We start from the raw sequence: 22,368 nt of genomic DNA on the forward strand, positions 1-22,368 counted from the left end.
CACGCATAACATTCTAAAATTCTCCTTCATACTAAACAATATAAGCGAAGAAAGCTATGAGCGAAATTAAACTACAGTTCCCAGCAGAACCATATTGTAGGACGTACGTCAAGAACGTTGCTCCGCACGTGCGTGACGTATGTGAAAATCCGAGACGCTCGTTCTCTCTTTTCTGTTCATCTGCTGGACGGTAATGGCGGAGTACCGGGGATCATCGTCCAAATGGGTTTTTACCCGGGAACAGCTCGAAAACACCCCGTCGCGCCGCAGCGGAGTGGAGCCAGACAGCGAACTGTCGTATCGACAGCAAGCCGCGAATCTTATTAAGGACATGGGCCGGAAACTAAATGTGTATCCTTCAGACGCACACATCAACAACAGGCCCGTTTCTGTCTCTCTGTGACTCTTTGTGTTGCCTTCACAATTTCTATCACTTTTGCGTACCACTTATATCTGTAAGAACTGTGAACTCGGCTGAAATTATTTGAGGTTGTCAATTAAACCCCCTCGTGTTAGCAGCGCGCACATGTCTCGGACAGGCGCTTACTGATTAATGTTAATGTTCTACAAATGATTAACGTGCAATTTGTATATGTACGAGCTATCTATCTAGTCTGTCTTATATATATAACATAATAATGAGCTGGTTGTGCCATGGATTTATGTTGAAGTCACTCGGGCGTGTGTGACAGCACGCAGCTCCCGCGCATCTCACGGCGTGCGCCGGTTACCGTAAATATTAAAAACCCTGTCAGGATATGAATTGTGTAATTGTTTTAAATTATATAACGTAGACTAACCATGTTCCGTACACTTTTCGCTATTCACCGCATGCCAGTGACCACTCCTCCGGTGTTGAAAGACAGACAAGCATGCTTGTATGCTAATTCCCCGGGGGAATACCCATAGACGTCATATGATGTCTATGGGAATACCCATAGAGTGCCGAAGTTATGACGTCACTTTGTAGGCCAACCCGGAAGTTAGCGGCGCATGGGTTCCCTCGATCGAAAAGCCATGCATTTTTCACATAGACTTTTGAAGAATCGCAAAAAATAAGATCGGTGTTCAACAAAGAGTTATGACCCTTACACGTTTTGTCTATCAAGATAATCTTAACAAATTACTCCAAAATGTATACATTTTGAAGCTTAAATAAAACCGTCAGATAGAAAATGCTAATGGTAGGCTATAAACGGACTACAGCACACCATGGTCGCGGATTAACGTCATCATCAAACTTCCTCAAATTTTATTTACAAAAAACACGCTCGCTCATTATGATCTGCGCTGTGTATGAACACTTAACCACGTTTCCATGAGAATATTGCCTATTGTTTTTTGTTTTGTTTTTTAATGTTAGAAACTAATTTAATGTATAACTCTCTGAGACTTTTTTAAAATCTTTTGTTAATGTTTTATTTTTCGTTCATTATTTTGTTATTTAATATAAACTTTAACATTATTTTCTTTGTGATTAAGATTATTATGCCTTATCATTGTGCCCCAAATAAAGTGTAACGATTATCTAAAACTAGGGAGGGATAACGTTAGATGAGTTATAATAGTATGAATGTATTTAACATAACTATACACACAATCTCTGAACAAGCATAACACGGTTAAATTCCAAACATTTAATATAATAGTTGTATATAATTACATATGTTGAATTTAAAGAGAATTGTCCAATAGCATAATAATATAATATAAATAAACCATATATGTTCCCTGAATAAACCATATATACATTTTCTATATATTTTTACCTGGTAATCCACAAGCACCAATGTGAGAACTAGTGCAGTAAATTTTATCTCACATTCACATTACTGTGAGCTGACTGGACTGTAGTTACAATAGTATACAAGTAGTATACAATAGTTTAACATTTAATTTTTGGTATTTGTCAAGACAGGCGACTTACAGTGCATTCAGGCTATACATATCAGCATGTTCTCTGGGAATTTAACTCGCAACCTTTTGCACAGTTAATAAAATGCTCTAATAACTGAGCCACAGATTCCTTAAAGCAAGAGTTGTAGTAAACATCTTTATTTTCATAAAATAAGTAAACTGAAAAAAAACTATATACTAATTGCAAAAACTCATAATTCACACCACAGGTCTCTACAGGGAAAGATGGCATTGTTGATACAATGGGTGGTTGAACATTTTTAGGCACATCAGCGCTATCCTGTCTCAGGGAGTATGAATGATCTTTCAAAATTTGTCCAGTGGGAACATTGTTTGTGGATAAAAAGAAAACAGGGACATTTTTTCCCCTGCAGGAAAATAACAGCTGCAGATGCGAGAATGGACACTGGGTTTCCGGTCAGCTCATCTAAGGATAAATTCAAAATAAGTAATGTTAGTTTTATGGAAGTTACACCTTTACAGATTAAAATTACAAAGTGGGGTGGGGGAAAAATCACACAATAAAATATTTGTATTATATTAGAATGGAGTTTTTCAGCATTTACAGACATCTTCATTGATCGGTCAACGTTTATATAGCACATTAAACATAGTTTACATTTACTACTAAAATAACAAAGATTAATATCAGCTACCTAATGCCTTAACTAATGCTGTTTACAAATACAATCATAAGTGGGTAAAAGCCAAGTTCACAAATATCAGGGTGCAGGATCCACCCTTTCTTAATTATATCCAAACAAGTTACAATAAGCCAATAAACCAAGTATTATTTTGAATATTTTAAACAAACACATTAATCGACGTAACGTTGGCCTTTAATAAAACTGTTTATTAAACAGTGGCAAAGTAAACAAGGATTTAGATATTTTAAGAGAAAGACAAAGGTATTTTAGCTGTTGATTTGGTTATGAAAAACTTTTATTCTTGCTAGCCTTTTTTACTCCATCTGACCGTCAAAGTAACAATAGCGTGTTAATCACATTAAGGCAGTAAATACGGTGTTCACATGGAAATCATCGTTGTGTGAGCTTACCTTACGGCACGAACCCAGAGTCTCCGCTGGGTAACATCGGATGGAAAACGAACATCTTTCATTCGACGACTTGTGGTTGCATCTCGGGACAAAACAAAACATCATTGTCGAACTACAGTCTCTCCACAGAAATAAAACTGCGGTCAAGCCAGCCGCCAAGTAATCAGTTACCTTAAAGGTGCTGTAGGGAACTTTTGTAAAAAAAATATTTTTTACATATTTATTAAACCTGTCATTATGTCCTGACAGTAGAATATGAGACAGATAATCTGTGAAAAAAATCAAGCTCCTCTGGCTCCTCCCAGTGGTCCTATTGCCATTTGCAGAAACTCCATCGCTCCCGGTAAAAAATAACCAATCAGAGCTGCGGTCCGTAACTTTGTTTGTGTTCAAAATGTAGAAAAATGTATATAATAAGCGAGTACACCATGAAACCATTTTCCAAACCGTGTTTTTGGCTTGTCCAGAATCGCTAGGGTGCACCTATAATAAGTGTTTATATTCGGACTATTTTAGATTGCTTCGGGGATACCGTGGCGGAGTAACCCAGTACCTTTGTGATTCTTCATAGACATAAACAGAGAGAAGTAGTTCCGGCTACGATGTTCTTCCGCAAGACGCAAGCAGTTCTGTTTATTAACCGCTAGAGCATCAAAAGTTCCCTACCGCAGCTTTAATATCACAGAATTATGTGTTCAATAATATTTGTAAAGACTAAATATATAACGTTATGTATATTAACTGATGTAAACTTCTAAGAACGTGAGGCTGAAACGCCGACTAGTGAGAGATTTAATGACGTCTAAAGTCCCCGCCAAAGGGATGTAGTCCCTTTTAGCAACTTGTTAGCAACGTTTTTAAGACACAATAAAGTTTAAAAAAAATCACAAGCAGGTTATAACCAGAGATTTCCATGCGGCCCCCAGAATAATACTGAATTCAGGAATAGCCTTGTAAGAGGAAAAAGTTTAGGGCTGGTCCGAATACCATTTTTTGAGCTTCGTCACCTCGCGACTCTCCCGGATAATCGAAAATGGGCAAAAATGCGGGAGCTGATTGCTGAAGCCACGCCCACCTAGCGCGACGGCATTGTCAGCAGCGGCAATCCACCTGTCACTTTAGTGGCCACGCCCTTAATTATGCAGAACTTTAAGGCTTAATATAATTTAAACGGATGAGTTATAAAAAAAAATTCACCCCCTCACAGTTGTCATGAAGGGCAAAATTAGCAATATAGACCAATAATAATTTTTTGAACCAGGCTGTAAACATGTTTTTTTCTGCTGTAAAGTTGGGCATTTTAACATGGGGAGTCTATGGGACTGACTCCCTTTTGCAGCCAGCCTCAAGCGGCCAGTCGATGAATTGCAGTTTAATTCACTTCCTTATTGGCTTCACGAGAGAGAGCAAGAGGTTGCTGCTCCTATAAAATGCACACACACAGGTCTGTTAAATTAAGCAATACTTTTAAGGTAGTCTAATATTTTTCTGACTAACAAATTGGCACAGTAAGGGTAGATTTAAATAAAGAAAAAACGAAATTTAAATCAAAGAAAAAACGAAATTTAAATAAAGAAAAATTACATTTAAATAAAGGAAAAACAAAATTTAAATAAAAGAAAAAACAAAATTTAAATCAAAGAAAAAAGAAATTTAAATTAAACAAAAAATGAAATTTAAATTAAACAAAATACGAAATTTAAATAAAGAAAAAACTAAATTAAGTTAAATTAAAAATGAGATTAATTTAGATTAATAATAACGGGTAAAAATGCTAATACATTTTGTTTCTATTATTCTATTGTCCACAATGTCAAAGCAACAAAACACAAGCTCAGACATGCACTTCGGTCCATACAAACTCCGCTGTTCTGCACTGTAGCCAAAGAACACTCCCATGGCTGGAACAAGCGCCGGTTCTATTTCTAGCATGCACGCGTTTTCCGTGTGGCTCGAGCGCGCCTGAGACGCGCGTCTCAGTGTGCAAACTCCAACTTGTTAAATGGGAGCTGAAATAAAAACGGACACGCCACGCAGCTGAGACGGTCACGCAGCCAGTGTGTCGCCGGCCTTATTGAAGGGGGAATGAGAACTGTTTCGCGGGGGATCCCAGGTGTGCAAAAAAATAATATTTAATAATATTCGAATGTCAAATTTTCAAATTGAATACCAACCCACCGAACGAATATTCGGGTCCGTTCCAGATTTATTTATTTTTAAATATAACAAGAAAAAAAAGCAAATGAGGCAATCAACTTTTCGCTTAAGGCTCTTTGAGAGTGCCATTTTTTCATTTAAATATATTCAGAAGGCTTTTCTATAGTGTTCTCCACAAACTACGACCTGCATGTGACAGTGATGGACAGCTTGACAGCCTCACAAATATGAAGCATACAATAACGCTATCGCCCCCTGGTGGCTCGCTGCAGTACAGGTAATATGTAAAAAAAAAAAATAACATATAGGGGTTAACGATGTTCCATACAGGCTTATAATGGTGTTCCGTACAGCACTCATAACTTGATTTTATCGGCAATAATTCACATTTAACTGATCAAAAGTGAACTGTTTATTTATTTTAACTGCAAGAAAACATAATTTCAATGAATATCAAAGATTAGTACCTTTTTATTTGATTAAAATACAAGTTAATTGCTGCTTTAATAAAGGGTGCATGCGAGTTAGGCATGATTGTGTCGTGATATTAATTATAATTGATATTATTATTAGTTAAGCATGAACCATGTGAAAGGTTAGTGAAAATCATTTCCATGTCTTTCTGAAGGTGCAGAAGTCGAGAATGGCAAATAATTTGCACTGATTAATAATAAAAAAAGGTTAACCAATGTGAAAACTTCATAAAGTAAGAGATCTCTGCTGCCTGTCTCAGGTGAGGGTGACGCTAGGTGGTCATCGCCCGCAATCGATGCTTAAACATTCCCATTTCAAAGCATTTATTCAGCAAAAGGTAATATATTTAACAATTTGTGATAACATAATATTCATTTAATAAAGGCTGTAGTAATGTGGGAAACATAAGTGGAATAGAAATGTACATTTTCGCTGCTCTAGTGCTACCCTCCCAAGCTGAAGTTTTGAAGTAAATCTTCCCCAACGTCCATTTTCAAGCACGGTGGGCGCAACGAGCAAACTAACTCAAATCTTACTGAAACAAACAGCGGATGGGTCTCTGTTTAGATCGGAGGTGAAAGAGAGAAACATAAGGATGACACAGATATATAGTTTATGTACGAACTGTATTTATTCTGCAATCAGCGCTAAAACGTCACCTGTACAGAACATGGTTAGTCTACGTTTTTTATATATATATATATATATATATATATATATATATATATATATATATATATCTCGGTATTTCGGGTAAATTTTCTCACTACGGAACGCGAATAAGTAATTGGGACTGTAATATGGCTTAAGTTATGTAATCTTTACATTTTCCTTAACCGTAAACATCAGTTCTCAACTCACAATAAATACTGCCATTGTTTACATGCACAGATTTTATATGTACCACTCTTTCTCCAAGTTCAACAGAAATGTAAGTGTTTCCATCTGCACTGCCTGCATCTATTACATATTCCCTTTTCAACCATATGAATATTCATGAGCCCATGTGTTTCACCTGGAGTGTTAATGCAGTTAAACTGGTAATACAGTTTCCAAAATGAAGGTGAAATAGATAAATCATAGAACACTGTTAACCACAACAATGAACCTGATAATAACTGGTCTACCCAACTGTGAGAACATTTTTCATCAGTTCTGGTGATGTTGATGTTTTAAAGGGACACTTAAACCAAAATGTACAATTCTGTCATCAGTTACTCACCCTCATGTCATTCCAAACTCTTTTAAGACTTTCATTTTTCTTCGAATGAAACCTGAATGAAGATATTTTTAATGAGACCTATAAAGATTTCTGTCCGTCCATTGAAAGTCCATTCACCCAAAACACGTGAGAACAAACCTCATTGGTTTTCGCAAGTCAGGCAGTCATGTTCGAGCTTCCTTTTACCATATCTGATGTATGTGCTTCGATCAGTGTTTCTATGTGAATAAAAGCCTAAATTAAATATTTTTATTCTCTTCAGTCTCTTCAGAAGACTAAACTGCTCAAATCATATAGTTTTTTTATGATCTTAATAAATTTTAAAAGAAATCTCTCAGGTTTCATCAAAAGTATCTTCATTTGTGTTTAAAAAGTGAATGAAAGACTTGTTGGTTTGGAATGACATAAAAGCGAGTGAATTATGACAAAATTTTAATTTTTGAGTTAAAAAAAAAAAACTTTTAAAGTAGGCTTGCATCTTTTGACATGACAGTAAAAAAAAAATTCTTTCATCTCTAGACCATCTCCCCAACGGCATTATTTCTGGCTGCAAAAGTTGAAGAGAAACCACAGAAACTCGAGCATGTCATTAAAGTAGCTCATCTCTGTTTAAACCCCCAGGAGCCTCCGCTGGATACAAACAGTAATGTAAGTCCTGGTTATTATTATTGTTTTAATTTTCTTCTTCATTTTCCTCAACCTTTTCATCACATTGAGTAATTTATGCTTCATGTAATGGGGCATTCACACTGCACTTTTCTCTCCATTGATTTCCATTCATATGCATGCGAATGCGTTAGACCGGAAACGCAAGCTTATGCGAAAAAATTTGCATTTCACTGCGTTCCAAAGTTCAAGTTTGGTGAACTCTGACCTGCGAATTCGCATCATGTGAAGATGTGGGACCAGTAGAAGATCGATACGTCACTGCGTGACCTCTCTGTACAGAAATTCAAAAATGAAGGAAGCGCTATGTAACTTTAGCTGTAGAGCAGCGTCCTATTTTATATAATACATATATAAAGGATTATAAAAATAAAAATCCATGTTGTGATAATTGAGGAGAGACCGTTTTATCTTGCTTCCGCCCATATTCGCAGCGGCGTCCGAAATAATTTCGCACGTTTAAAGTCTAGTGTGACCGCACCTTAAGTGCGTTTAGATTCTGTCACTACAGAATTATGTGTCTTACTAGTCAACTCCAAACAACTTGATTTTCGTCAGGGGTTTCTCACCTGCCAACTGTTTTTAAAAATTGTGTCCTCTTCTATCACATACAACGATTAAAGGTTTAGTTCACCTAATATATATATATATATATATTTATTAGGGGTGTAACGGTACGCAAAAATACTAAAAATAATACGCAATACTGTTGACGGTGTCCTTTATCACTAGGCTTTATATTTATGCTCAACATGAAGTATAGATATTGTTGTCGTGAAGACAAGATCCTGGTCTGTCGGCGGCCTCCCTCTATGTCACCTACAGTAGCAGCAGTGTGCCAGCGCAGCGTCAGGCACAATTCTGGTGTGTAAAGACACAGAAAACGTGAAGCAGACATCACGCAACTGACACACAGCAGAAACGCAATGCTCATGCCACGCAGCTAGTGTGTCACCGGCCTTAGAATCAGCTGCAGGACAGGATTTGCGCTGAACGCGGGGACTTCCGCCACTTAATATGTTCGTTTGGAAACACGAAAATGTACCTATGTTCCGTACACAAAATATTGCATTCGGTCATTCGGTACACACGTGCACCGTACCGAAAGCCCTGTACCGAAACGGTCCGGTACGAATACACGTACCGTTACACCCATAATAAATATGTATATATATTTATTATTATTTTTTTTTTTTTATTATTTATCAATTGTGGTTAAAAGAAGATCAAACGTGTTTGGTGGCAAACAATTAACGTTGCCTGTAATTGGAAGGGTGCAGGGGTGTATTCCAGAAAGCAGGGTTAACTTACTGTGAACTAAACCCTGAACTCTCGGTTGATTAACCTCAACAGAGCGACGAATCTACGAGTCACTATAGAAACGGACGCTAAGAAAAAGCGCGCCAAGCTGCTTCTTTCTTCTTCTTTTGTTCATGCACTATCTGTCACGCCCACTGAAGTCTCGCTGAAGTGAACTTACCCTGGAACATAGTTACGTTCAGAGAGTGAGTTGCTATGACTACTAACATACCCTGAAAGTTACCTCCGTTTTTGGAACCGAAATTTGAGGTTATCCGCTTGCTTACTCTTAAACATAACCTGCTTTCTGGAATACCCCCCAGATAATTTAGTTTATGGGTTGAAAATAAAGAAAGACACATTACAAGCCTCATGTAATGATTGTCTATTGAACTTCAGGCATACCTCCAGCAAGCAGAAGAGCTGGTGATACTTGAAACCATAGTGCTGCAGACTTTAGGTAAGTCTATGGAAGGAGGTTTCTTTCAACTGAATAATAGTCAACTTGCTGACAGTGGTTCAATTCTGAAAAAAAATCAAAAAAGCATTTCCACTAGTTATGCACTAGTTACATAATCATGACTGAATTGAACAGAATGGTGATTTTAAACCTTGTTCCCAGCGTGCAGACATATGATGATCCATTTGTGCTTTTTGTATAATAAAAGTAATACAGTAAGTAGTATACAGTGTGTGCAGATCCTGCTTTTTTTTCTTTCCTTTTTACATTTGAAGTCATTACGTTTTTACTGATCTTCACACCCTAAGTGGAGGATGAAAACAGTGATTTCACTTTTTTTTTAACCGTTGCAAAGAAACCAAACTGATTTTCAGTTAATCTGGGATGTTATTTTGCCACATGATACATGGTTATCATCTCATAATTCTGCATCGTTTTAAAGGCTTTGTTCTAACTAATGCATGATTATCTTTCATGATACACAGGTGTTGACAGCAGTTTGATTCAGCTGTGAATGAAATTTATGTGCTTTATATTGCAGGCTTTGAAATAACAATTGAACATCCACACATTGCTGTGGTGAAATGTTCCCAGCTAGCACGAGGTATAGCTTTTCCTTCATATGCTTACTGCAATCAACTCTAGATACAAAAAAGTGCTTACTTAATCTTTGAATCAAACTATTGGCTTTTGAATTATGGCTAAGCATGCAGTTCTCCGAGAGGTAAATCTCACTGTATTGAGCGTTACTGGGGTCTCATTCCTATTGTATAGCTTGACTCATTCTCATTCTCTCTTTGTTTACTTTCACAGCAAGCGAGTATCTGGCACAGACTTCCTGTTTCTTGGCTACCAACAGGTTGTTATCCAGAACCTCATTTGTTGCACTGTGACTGCACACTATAGCTTCCTTTACTGCAGGTTACCCTACCAGTGTCCAACACCCTCCTTGCACTGGTGGCTACTGGGACACCCCCCATCTCTCAAACATGCCCTCAGAAAAGGGTGAGGTGGGGTTTGGTGGCACCGGCCCCGGTTGCAGTGCGGTGTATTGTACGAGGGATCATTGTTGGCACAGAGGGGTTGAATGCACAATGTGAAGTGTAGTGGTGCTCTTGAAGCTCACGTTTGCTCGGTTACAGAAGTGCATTTGTCTAAAAAAGACACTTTGGTAGCCTGAATACCAGCTAAAGATTACACAGATGTAAACATTACATAGAAGTCCTCACGGTAAGTACCCAGACCCCTTTGTTTTTTGCTATGATTTGTTATTCTCAAAGTGACAATTGAACCTTTGTTTTGGTCTTTCGTATTCAAACTATTTATAAGTACTTTTTTCTATTGTTGCGTTTTTTTTTTTTTTTTATCTGCCTTGCTTCCATTGTGAAATGCCTTTGTTTTAATGCAAATAAACCCATTAAGGACCTGTTTTTTTATTGAAATAGTTGTTTCATTTGGCTATGTATTTTTATACCCATTATAATCCTGAAAAATTGTTAGTATCAGGTGTGTAACAAAAGGTCCTTAAAGGGTGTAGTCATCATTGTAATTTAATCAAATAGAGGTTTTTCTTTGTGTTAGTTCTCCCTAAATGTGTAGTTATTGTCTTAATTATTCTTAAATCAGGTTACCTGTCATTGGTGTTTGGCCCCTTGTTTGCATAAGAATACTGCAGCATTGTATGCAATGTCTGAACATGGGACTAGAGCGGCACATGGTCTGCATATAATGTGACCATTGATTTGTTTTTTTGTTTTTTTTCTTAAAAGCAATGTTACCCAGAGAATGTGGACTTTTTCAGGTTTTGAAACTGAATTACAAAACTTGATTGATAAAGCACAGATGTGTATGGCCAATGTGTCCGATGATGGATGATCTTCTAATGTTTATTCCCTTGTGTATTTTCCTTGCTTTTTTTTATTATTATTCTTTTGAATAAAAGTAGAGGCTGTTTTTTTTTTTTTTTAGGTATTTTATAGCCATCACCTTAATGCAATTAATGAATTTTGCAGTCATCATTTGTTTGTCTTTGTTCCATTAGGATTTAAAGGCTCCTCTTACCCCATGTCCAAACACTGATTCTGTTCTGTAGCACAGGGTTACCATCCAGCTTTGACTGAGGCTTCAGTTTATTGTTATTTGTCTCAAATGTCAGTAAAACACTACTTTGTTCAATGTAAGACTGTCAAAAGCTTACTAAAAGATTGTTAGCATTTTGGTAGAGGAATCTTTGATTTCTCATGGCTTCTTCGGGGATTACTGATGCAGTTTAGATGCATTTGCATTTATTTCCTTTTTTCCTAGCAAAAAAAGTAACTACCTTCCACATTAAAATACTAAAATTGTTTTTAGAGATGTAGGCAATTTTACAAAGATTAAAGAATACGCACTTGATGAGGCCTAACAGTCAGCCCTGCTTTGTTTTTCATAACATGGGCTTGCAATGTAGTAAATACGGATGGTAACCATATGCTTGTTTGCTTTACTGTTCCCTTTAATTCTGTTGACTGCAGGCTTTTACGCCTGTAATTAAATGTACAGTATTATGTCGATAGTTCCAAGTTTACCCTTGATTATGAGTAACAAAGCCTTTATTCTTTCGCTTGCACATTTTATTCCACAATGTAAAAGTTCTTTTATGTAATTTTTTGACTTTTTACTGCAATTCTAAACTTCAAATATAAAGGTTATAAAATTGATCAGCTGCTGATCAGAATTGGCTGACTGACTGACCATTTCCTCTTAAGCCAATCTGTTTACATGGATAACAAGTTTATGAAGTTCTGCTTGAATATATCTTTTTGTCTGACCTTTTCAAATTTTTGATTTCTCATGTTGTTTTTTGCCATTCAGTTTATACCCTTTGTAAAGTACGGTCTACCTTAATTGCATGGTGCTAAATCAAGTAATTTATGAACTGTGCAGGTACATTTTGGAAGTGTTACTCACAATTGGGGAATATCTTAGTGGCTTCAATGCTTCCTTAATAATTTTCTCTAGATGCTTAACACTGCCTTCTGTCCGCTCAGTGACTGATCGTTTTGTGCTTTCTTTGTCTTTTTTTTCTTCTTCCTCATGCTGCTCTTGCAGTCTGCACCTCACCACATTCTGCTTGCAGTACAAGCCCACAGTTATCGCCTGCGTCTGCATTCACCTGGCCTGTGACCTGTGGTCCAACTGGGAAATCCCTGTTTCCACCGATGGAAAGCACTGGTGGGAGTATGTGGACAGCTCAGTTACACTTGAACTTCTTGATGGTAAATGAGCATTCCCTTAAATGAACATATATCATTTGGCTCATTTTGCCCTATTTGTTGTGTAACTCACCCGTCATTTATATTCATTCAAATTTTGTTGTAGAACTGACCCATGAGCTTCTGCAGATATTTGAGAAGACACCCAGCAGGTTGGAGAGAATTCGTAACTGGATAGTAAGTGATTAAACTAGATGAGTCACGCATTTTGGTGTCTTTAGATTGTTTAATTTGGATAACGCATAATGCTGTGTTTATTTCTAGGCTACGCAAGCTGCTAAGATGCCCAAATCAGATGGTCAGGCCTCAGACAGCAGCTCTTCATTAACCCAGGACATGTCCTTGATGGATGCCCTTCCTGGGGTTTCTACAAATACAGGATTCTCCAAAGCCTCTACGTCTTTCCCAGTGACCCTGCCAAGCAACTCAAACAGCAGTCTTTCTCTTGATTCCATTGCCAACATGCAGGGAACTTCATACACTTACACCGCCCCCAGTGACTGGCCTCAGGACCAAGTACACTCAGACCAGTGTTCCTTCAAACAACTTCCCCCACACAGTTCTATGCATCCACCCCGGCCTGACAAATTTGCTGAGTTCAACTCAACTGCCAAACACGAACATAAGGCTAGCAGCGGGGCGAAGCACCAGGCCTCGACCTATCCACCACCTGCAGCAGCCACACAGAAGATGTCTCTGGACAAATACAGGGAGAAACACGCTGCTGAGCTGGCAGTGCAGAAACGCAGGCAAGAGCAGCAGAACGTGGAGAAGGAAGTCTATGGTGCTCCAACACCGACAGATCACCGGAAACACCTTCCCCAACTGTCTCACTGGCAGCAGGGAGCAGGAGCCACCACTGCCTCGCCCCTGAAGATGAAGCTGCCCATCTCTGGGCAGGACAAACGCGAGAAAGGGAGCTCTTTAAAACTGCGTCTTCTGGTCCTCTCCCAGAGCGAAAAGGATGGCTCAAGTAAGGAGGAGCTAAAAATGAAAATAAAGGTGTCCTCTGAACGACACAGCTCCTCTGACGAGGGTGCTGCAAAGAGCAAATATTCTAGCCCGCTTGTGAGCAAGGAGAAACACAGAGACCACTCAGCCCATCGTCACCATCACAGACACAGCCACTCACACACGCACATGCATAGTGGCAATGGCAGGAGCAACCTTGAGGTACCCGCATCTGGTTCGGCCCTTCGGAGCCCAGTAGGTTCCAGTGGTGATGGCACAAGCTCTGCTTCCAGTTCCTCACGCAAGCGGGTGAACCCCGATGCCAGCCACAATCACCACCCCGAAAAGAATAAAAGCTCCAAAGGCGGTGCAGGTAGTTCCTCTCATTATTCCTCTGTTCAGCAGTGTGTCGTCTCACAGCTCTGTTTTTAACCTTCCCTTCCCCCTCCCCCGTCACATACCAGGTGGGCTACGGACATCTCAGCACCCTAGTGAAACTGGACAGGAAACCAGTGTAGAGCCATGGCCCTGAGGGTGCCAGCCTATCTAATGGCCAAAACACCATCTACTAAGATACTTTTGACATGCTTGATTCACTATTAAGTGCCCAAGGAATGGACTCCTGATCTGATAGGGAAGAGGATAAAATATAAAAAAAAACAAGCATATATTTCATTATAAGAGAAAGAAAATAAAAAGGCTTCCCGATCTTCTGGCAGTTCGGTTCAGTCTCGCCATCTCTGTATAACTGCTGCTTTCCTCAGTATTCCTTCACTAGCAGTCTATATGTATGTGTGAGCCAGTATAGGAATGTGAGGGCCAATATAGTGTTAAAAAAAAAAAAAAAACTATTTTTCATACTAAAATTTTTGCTACAATGAAAATTTGTTGAACTGAAAGCACTCTTTAAAATGACTGACGCTCTCATTTTTTAAACAAAGTTAGTAGAAACAAAAGTTCCATAGTTCCTTGAATGTTTCTTTGTTTCTTTTCCCCTCATCTGATTCCAATCTAAATGAGCTGCATGTCTATAATGAAAGGGACAAGATAGTTGTTTACAGATTGTGAAGAAAATTTACATACATTCTCGTATGTCAAAAGCTGTACCATAACTTCTCAGGTTTGGAGCTGCTTGGAAAATATTTATATATCAATATGGGGGTAGGGGGGATTTTGTGACTCAGTGTTAGAATCTATGGCATCTCTAGCGCAGCCTTCCAGTAATATGCTCTAGAGCTGGTGTTCCATGTTGCTTTCAGGAGAGGGTTACCTGGCATGTTGTCATGAGGCCATGCAATTTGTACCTTTTTTGACCTGCAAGATGAACTTAAGCTGGATGCCAAAGGTTGTGCCTCAAAAAGTATAGTTCTTTGAAGTTTACATAACCTTCGCTGTGAAGTGCATTTTATATATTTCATGGCTTGAAGCAGTAACCTATTTGTGCAAGTCAGTAAAAAACGACCAGAAATATAGGTGGGTAAAAGAAGATTGATTTCATTATCACAGTGCTGACCCAAATAGATCTGGGCTTTCACAGGCTCTTAACATTATTTCTGAATATGATGAATGGTTTTGATCATTTGATTTTGATTCTTTTTGAGTGTGAAGCTATTGGAAAATGAGGCCAGCATTGTTCACACCATGATTTTACTTTGGATCACTGAATTGCAGTTGGATAAGGCAAGTGCAAACCCTGGCACTTATTTTTATTATATATTTTTATTATATTATATATTTTTTTTGTCTTTTGCCAGTTTTATTTAGATTTTATAATAAATTCCATGTTTTCCACTACCTTAATCTCAGTCTTTGTGTGATTTGTGTTAAGAACTTATTGGCACATTTATCAAATAAGGATTTAAAGATCTTCACTATTATTTTATTAATTAGATTTTTATTTCCCCATGTTAAATTTTGTTGGGTCACAATGTCAGTTAGCTTTGCATCATGGTTTTTAAAAGTCACCTTTTGATTTGGTGAATCGAGTTTTCAGTTCATTGGCCTACTGTAGGCTTGGCTGTGATGAAAGATGAATGGATGTTCTAACAGTTCCTCTACTGAAAGTCATTGCTTTGGATCTCTGCAAAGAGGAACAATGTTGGACCGTTACAAAACACCTAAAATAATCTGTGGAGATTTTACAAAAAATATACAATGGATTAAAAATTACCAAATTACCTGGTTAGGCAAGCCTTGACGAAGCCCTTTGCATTTGTAGAGAAGTCATCAGACAGAGATGGCATTGAGCCCTTTTGAGTCCCAATCTAAAAAAATAGTGCTGCCATCCTGTTCATGTGTGCGAGGGGTGGCTTTTCTTTGACCATTTCAAACACAGTGCAGTCGAAGCTCCAGATGTCTGATTTTCTTCCAAGACCTGTCTCACTCATGACCTCTGGCGCCATCTAGTATGGAGTACCATACACAGACTTCAGAACATCACTCTTCCAGTTGAAGTCTGAAGACAGCTAAGATGGCAAGCACAACCAAAATCGATTAGCTTGACCACTCCATTGGGCATAGGCATAATGTTGTTCCCCTTCAGATCTCTATGGATAACCCTGTTAGCATGAAGATAGGCAACACTTTCCAGAATTTGTTGAGTGTTTAGAATGAAGACCTTCTCTGGCAAGGGTCCGAAACGGCTGAGGATATTAGAGATAGACCCACCTGGAACATAATCCATGAAGATGCTTACAGCATTTTAATGGAGATCTGTGCCCAAGAAACCAACAATGTTAGTGTAATGAAGGGTCTTAAGAAGACCCAATTCCCTCTCCAGGTGTTCACACTCCTTTTTTTTTTCTGCCATCTCTGAAGTTTAAGCATCCAATGCCCCCTGTTTTACTGCAATCAGCTGACCTTGACTGGTTAACCCTCAATACACCTATGAATTAAAATGGTTTTGTGATTATGTTTGAAAAAACATTTTGAAAATCATGATTGTTTAGCTAAGAATAGTGCTTTAAAATGACTTTTAAAATACCTACCATTCCATAAGCTCCTTTACCCAGAAGCTCTCTCTCAGAATCTTTTGTCAATGTGATAGCATCATCTAAGCAATATTGGTTAGAGTAATGTAGTTCACCTGAGGACACACCCTTATGAACAACAGAAAGTCACTGTGATGGCCCATATAATACAAGTGACAGAACCGCGTCACCTTTGAACCAGAGGCTTCTAGAGGAGGTTGGTGATGGACCTCTCACAGATGACCTGCTGAAGTCTTTGGCAGAGGAGTTGATCTCACTCGAGAGAAGAGACGTTGAAACACTCAAGACTGAAAAGGAAGATAGCAAAGAGGTCAAACAGAACTCGCCTTCAAAATTAAGAAATTCTTAAATGAGGTAACATTAAAAAAACTAAGCGTGACATACCTGTTTTCAGCACTGATCGTAAAGGTTTGGAGTAATGACTACTTAAAATTCAACTTTGTCATCACAGGAATAAATAACATTTTAAAATAAATTTTAAAACTGCTGTTTTATTTTTATTGTAAATTGTCTTTTAAAAAAATGCAATATATGCAGAAAGTACCTTTTACAAAGTCAGTCCACTTTAAAAGTCTTGCATAATCCTTATCTGTGAGTGTCAGAGGTTCTCTGTGGACGACTCTGTGAAGTCTGACTCATTTGAATAGAAGGAGCCCAAAAAGCAAGAGTCTGACACCCCTCCTAATGTCATGGATTCTCTGAGGGATGGGCTGAGAGTCTGAGACTGCTCTCTCTGTGTGTGTGTGTGTGTGTGTGTTAGAGAGAGAGAGAGAGAAATAGAGAGTGTCTGTTTCAGAGTCTACAGTATGTCATTCTGGAATGATCCTGCATTTGTCCCTCTGATAATTCATTCTGTCTTGTAAGATTAACAATACATTTTTAATTTTCAAAAAGTCTAGATGTTGACTCACCTTGGTGGATGTCTGCATGATCCTTTTGTGCCTTTATAGTCTCAGCTGATTCTTTCTGCAAAAATATAAGTTCAGTAAAGAAAATGGCAATGACAGCTGGTATGCAGCAAGAAACAACACTGCAAAATAGTTGCAAGGTTACAATAACCTTTCCCAGAATAACACGACTAATTCACCTGTTGACTACTGACCATCTGGAGGGGGTCTATTCAATAAAAAAAAACAGCGTTAGCTAGCTGTGATGCCTGTGACAAAGGCTCAGCTAAATGAAACACCAAAAAGGTATTAATCAAAACTTTTCAGACCAAATAATCTACATTTAATTGGCTTTGCCTTTCAATCTCACTGAGAATTTTATTTAGTTTATGCCATCATTATGTTTTTATGCTTTTTGTTGGTGCCCAACAGCCACGTGTAAGAGAGCAGCTGGGGCATAGAGGAGGACTCACACAAGAATAAAGTCTCCAAAATACAAAAAAAAATTACCATTCGTCTTAAATTAAATTTTACTGTTTACAATTCTACATTTTCCAAAGACATTGCATTTCAATTATTTGTTGTTTATATTTTTCATTTCCGTAACAAATCGAACTGAAATTCGATTCCTTACAACGGAAGAGACAAGTTACTTCAACACTTCCACAGGTTGATAGTCCCACGGCGTCTGTAGTTCTTCAAACAGATCCACATCCCTTACAGCCAGCATCAGGGGAGTCACTCCATCTCTGTTCTGTTTAACTATTCCAAGTCAGTCTGGGCCTATAACACACAAACAATTTAAGCTTTGTTTGTTGTAATTTACTCCAGCCATTGCCTGAGGTGAGTGCAAAAATATCCCTCCCTCACATGATAGGTGACCAATACAGATCCATCAAGAGAACTCTCTATTGAGTCTAGTCTGCTTTGTGTGAACCAAATCTGGAAACCATATACAGTATAAACAGCCAAATGGCAAGTGAAGTTGAAGACTGAGCTGCTCACCATCAGGTCCTGTAGACCGCAGCAGTCTCCCCTCCAGGCTGTTAGTGAGAGCTGCCTCTGATGGGGTACGTCTGAAGAGCTGTCTGGCTGCTATAGTTACACAGTGTAGCATCGGCTCCTCTTTTCAGAAGGAATTGTATCACCTGTTTCAAAATTGCCTATGTTAAAAGCAGTGTATCAGAATGATAATTCAAATTATAATTAACTACTGCAGGTGTATAATATCCTTATAGGTTTATGATATTTAAGCAATCAAACAAGAGTTCCATGCTGACATTACCCAATATCAAGTGTGAAAGTGTGATATAGCTTTTATACAACAATTCAGTATGTTAATATTAATTAGAGCCACACAGATGGGAAATCAAAAATTACCTGTATTACAGTGTATGATGTAGCTGTCCATCAGTGTAAACAATGTGCAAAGTAATTAAACCAAAAAGTACACGATTTATAAAGTTATTGGCTTCTAATGTTAGGAGTCGACTCTGAATCGCTGAAACGAGTCGTTATAGATTTCAAATATTTTGCCCATCTCTATGTACGTCACTAGAACACTTTGCATAATAATCTCCGCCTACCATGTTGGAAGAAACAGAACTCTGACCCCCACCCCACACACAGACGCTCTGGTTGGTGTGAGAGCATCATGTAGAGGAGACAGTGTGTTTTTAATTGTAAAGGCAAGTTTGTTTTATTTTCACTGCCAAAGAATGAAGATCAGAAGAACCAATGGCTAAAATTCATTTTTACCACAATAACAGAGCAGTACAACAAATCCCTTTTGTTGTGTTCACAACATTTCACTGATGACTGCTTTTCTAATCTCGGTGAGTACAAGGCGGGATTTTCAAAGCCTTTGGCCATAAAAGAGGGTCATTACCAACTTTATTTAGAGCAACGAGCATCTCTGAATCACAACGCTAAGTATGATTATGAAGTTATGTGTTTGTTTTCTCCTGAGCGTGTTATCATTATGTGCGCTGTCTGCAGCCTTTATCTGTGCTGATCCTCATTTACAAACACGTAATTAAAATTAACAAGTGCTGCTAACAGATATTCTGTGCTAAAGTAATCCATATGAAAACAACCCGATGTCCGTTTTTCACGTCTCCCTACATTATATCTAATGTGACCACGCCCCCGCGCTGAACCGCTATTCAGATTCAAACTGAAGCACGCGTCTTGAATACACCCACACAGAAGAAAAAGCAGCAAGACTGTTCAAGTTTTGTATTTTACCATTTGCTTCGCGATGAGAGGAATAAGACATAATTCACCCCAAAAATATGCTAACGCATTGTTTACCATGAAGTTGTGTGCGGAACAACCAATCATAACTGACTATGTTAGTTGACCAATCAGAACACAGTATGCTACCGAAAGGTGGGGTTTAAGGAAACTGAATTTTTTGAACAGCTTCGTGCGAACCGTTTGGGGATCTCTGAGAATTGAGGTAATTTTAAAATGATATTTTGACAAAATGACAATGTTTTTTAACCTTGGATGGATTTAAACCTATTGTACAGGACTTATAAGCAGTGATAGGAAGCTTAAAATTTTCATCTTACTGGCTCTTTAAAGGTGCTGTAGGGAACTTTTGTAAAAAAAATATTTTTTACATATTTATTAAACCTATCATTATGTCCTGACAGTAGAATATGAGACAGATAATCTGTGAAAAAAAATCAAGCTCCTCTGGCTCCTCCCAGTGGTCCTATTGCCATTTGCAGAAACTCCATTGCTCCCGGTAAAAAACAATCAATCAGAGCTGCGGTCCGTAACTTTGTTTGTGTTCAAAATGTAGAAAAATTTATATAATAAGCGAGTACACCATGAATCCAATTTCCAAACCGTGTTTTTGGCTTGTCCTGAATCACTAGGGTGCACCTATAATAAGTGTTTATATTCGGACTATTTTAGATTGCTTCGGGGGTACCGCGGCGGAGTAACCCAGTACCTTTGTGATTCTTCATAGACATAAACAGAGAGAAGTAGTTCCGGCTACGATGTTCTTCCGCAAGACGCAAGCAGTTCTGGTTATTAACCACTAGAGCGTCAATAGTTCCCTACCGCAGCTTTAAGAAATTGCCTTCTATAACCTCATTCACTATTCCCTACATTACTCCACTATAATAGTCCACTCAATGGGTGAATTAAAACAAATGAGCAAATTCAGACATTGAGTGTGCCTGATGTGCTACGCAATTTGGGAAATTCATTAGGCATGACATTCACTTGTTGACAGATTTGTTACTATCAATTTGGTGCCACAGAATACTGTGATATTATATTACAGTATATTTGAATTCAAACAAGCACAACATGTTTTATTCACAGTGATTTTATCATACATGTAAAAATATTCTGAAAGTTTTATGTAGAGTTGAACACTGATGAATCACAGCTCACTAAAGTCCACAAGCAGGTTTTTAGGATTTTCTTTTTTTTATTTTTTTTTTTTACTTTTCACAGAAATTACATAGAAATGATTATTTATAAGTTAATATAATGAATAATAATGAATATTATAATATGATATCAGTAATTCTGTCTATATATTTTGTAATTTCCATTTTCACAGAAATTACATAGAAATGATTATTTATAAGTTAATATAATGAATAATAATGAATATAATAATATAATATGATATCAGTAATTCTGTCTATATATTTTGTAATTTTCATAGCTGGTATGTGATAATGCAGACTTAAGATGTGAGCTGCCCAAACTGGAAAAACGCTTGCGTGCAACTGCTGAGCGTGTGAAGATCCTGTAGTCTGCTCTGAGAGAAGCCAAAGAAAGTGCCATGAGAGATGGTAAGAAGTACCAACAGGAGGTGGACCGCATCAAAGAGGTCATCCGAGCCAAGAACCAGGCCAGGATGAAGCAGAGCGCACAGATCGGTCAGAGCTGCTTCATCTTCAGATCTCAATGTTGCATTAAATCCAGTAGAGGTCATCACATACTCATTCTCCTATTACCTGATGACCAAACCCTCTCATGTATTGCTACATGTCTCAAATATAGTATGCATATTCCATATATGTCTGTGCACATATTAATTTACTTCACATTCTATCTGTAAGTTAAACGTTTTCTGCCACAGCAATATGTATTGCTTCATTTTAACCCTGAAACAACTGGCAAACGTAATACTAAAATATAATAATATTTGGTACATCAGGCTTTTATGGTACATATATTATGATATAAAATGCATATACATATCAGTTGTCATTCTGTATCTCCCAATAATATGTATTATTTGACAAATGCTCACATTTTAACAGGATTTTAGTAGCTTCAGTATTACTAGCAATATAGAAGTTATTCTTACATTTACTTTATAAAAATCAGTATTCACAGCAAAAAGAGGTGTACCACAAACTGAAGGTGGACATTTTTACAACTAAAAGTTTGGTTTTTACGTTTTGTATAAACTATCACTCGGATGACAGAAGGCATGTAAAAGATTGTTTGCAACAGGTTTTTCAGTTTTGATAATGTATCAAATATGCTAGGGTTAAGTCATGGAGCCAAGTCATGTTCCTTCAGATGCATGGGATTTTCTGATTAAATTTGACGTTGAAACAAGCTTGCGTGATTCTGTTTGGCTTAATGTTGAGATTAATGAGTCATTGCTGAAAAATGCTGCTAGTTAGGTTTCCAGCATGTGATGCATCTGGGAAGCACAAATTACTTTAGACGGAAAGTTGTAGTGTAACATTAGTTACTGTGCCAGCTGTTTGACAAAGATGGAACAACATGGTTATAATAGCTACAAAAGACTTGTGCTCAAATGCATAGTGGACAGTGTCTAGTGCCATCTGGCGTCCTCTGAAATGTTGTCAAAGTTTATGGATCTATTTCAGAGTCACGTTCATTTACCCAGTCTGATGATTTCTACATGTTCTGGGTTATAAGAAAAACTGTTTGTCAGTGATATAATGTTAAGGAATGTAATGTTTTTTGCTAATATTTTTTTCTGACAGGTTTCCTCCCAATACAGTGTGTCTAACTCTT

At 37.8% G+C, this 22,368-nt stretch overlaps 1 protein-coding gene and 1 long non-coding RNA gene across 3 annotated transcripts; one reads left to right on the forward strand and one right to left on the reverse strand.

The window, feature by feature from the left end:
• The first annotated feature begins 125 nt into the window (after positions 1–125).
• Positions 126–15,257, forward strand: LOC113053325 (cyclin-T2-like). 2 transcript variants are annotated; one of them, XM_026218246.1, is made up of 10 exons: positions 132–351; positions 6,455–6,536; positions 7,347–7,475; positions 9,192–9,252; positions 9,794–9,856; positions 10,066–10,111; positions 12,343–12,509; positions 12,613–12,683; positions 12,771–13,830; positions 13,922–15,257. In XM_026218246.1, exons 1-10 carry the CDS (start codon positions 194–196, stop codon positions 13,987–13,989), a joined length of 1,905 nt encoding a protein of 634 aa, XP_026074031.1. In that variant the 5' UTR covers positions 132–193; the 3' UTR covers positions 13,990–15,257. The 2 variants fall into 2 exon arrangements, 1 of the variants encoding a protein (XP_026074031.1); XR_003277212.1 differs by lacking the exons at positions 12,613–12,683; positions 12,771–13,830; positions 13,922–15,257 and having other exon boundaries at positions 126–351; positions 10,066–10,482.
• Positions 15,258–15,290: 33 nt separating this feature from the next.
• LOC113053327 (uncharacterized) lies at positions 15,291–18,097 on the reverse strand. The gene is made up of 5 exons (XR_003277213.1): positions 17,969–18,097; positions 17,359–17,413; positions 16,445–16,734; positions 15,636–16,341; positions 15,291–15,537 (listed from the first exon to the last, which is right to left on the reverse strand). It is a non-coding gene; the product is annotated as an uncharacterized LOC113053327 (long non-coding RNA).
• Positions 18,098–22,368: the final 4,271 nt, after the last annotated feature.

Source organism: Carassius auratus, chromosome 34, assembly GCF_003368295.1.
Source record: "Carassius auratus strain Wakin chromosome 34, ASM336829v1, whole genome shotgun sequence".
Taxonomy (NCBI): domain Eukaryota; kingdom Metazoa; phylum Chordata; class Actinopteri; order Cypriniformes; family Cyprinidae; genus Carassius; species Carassius auratus.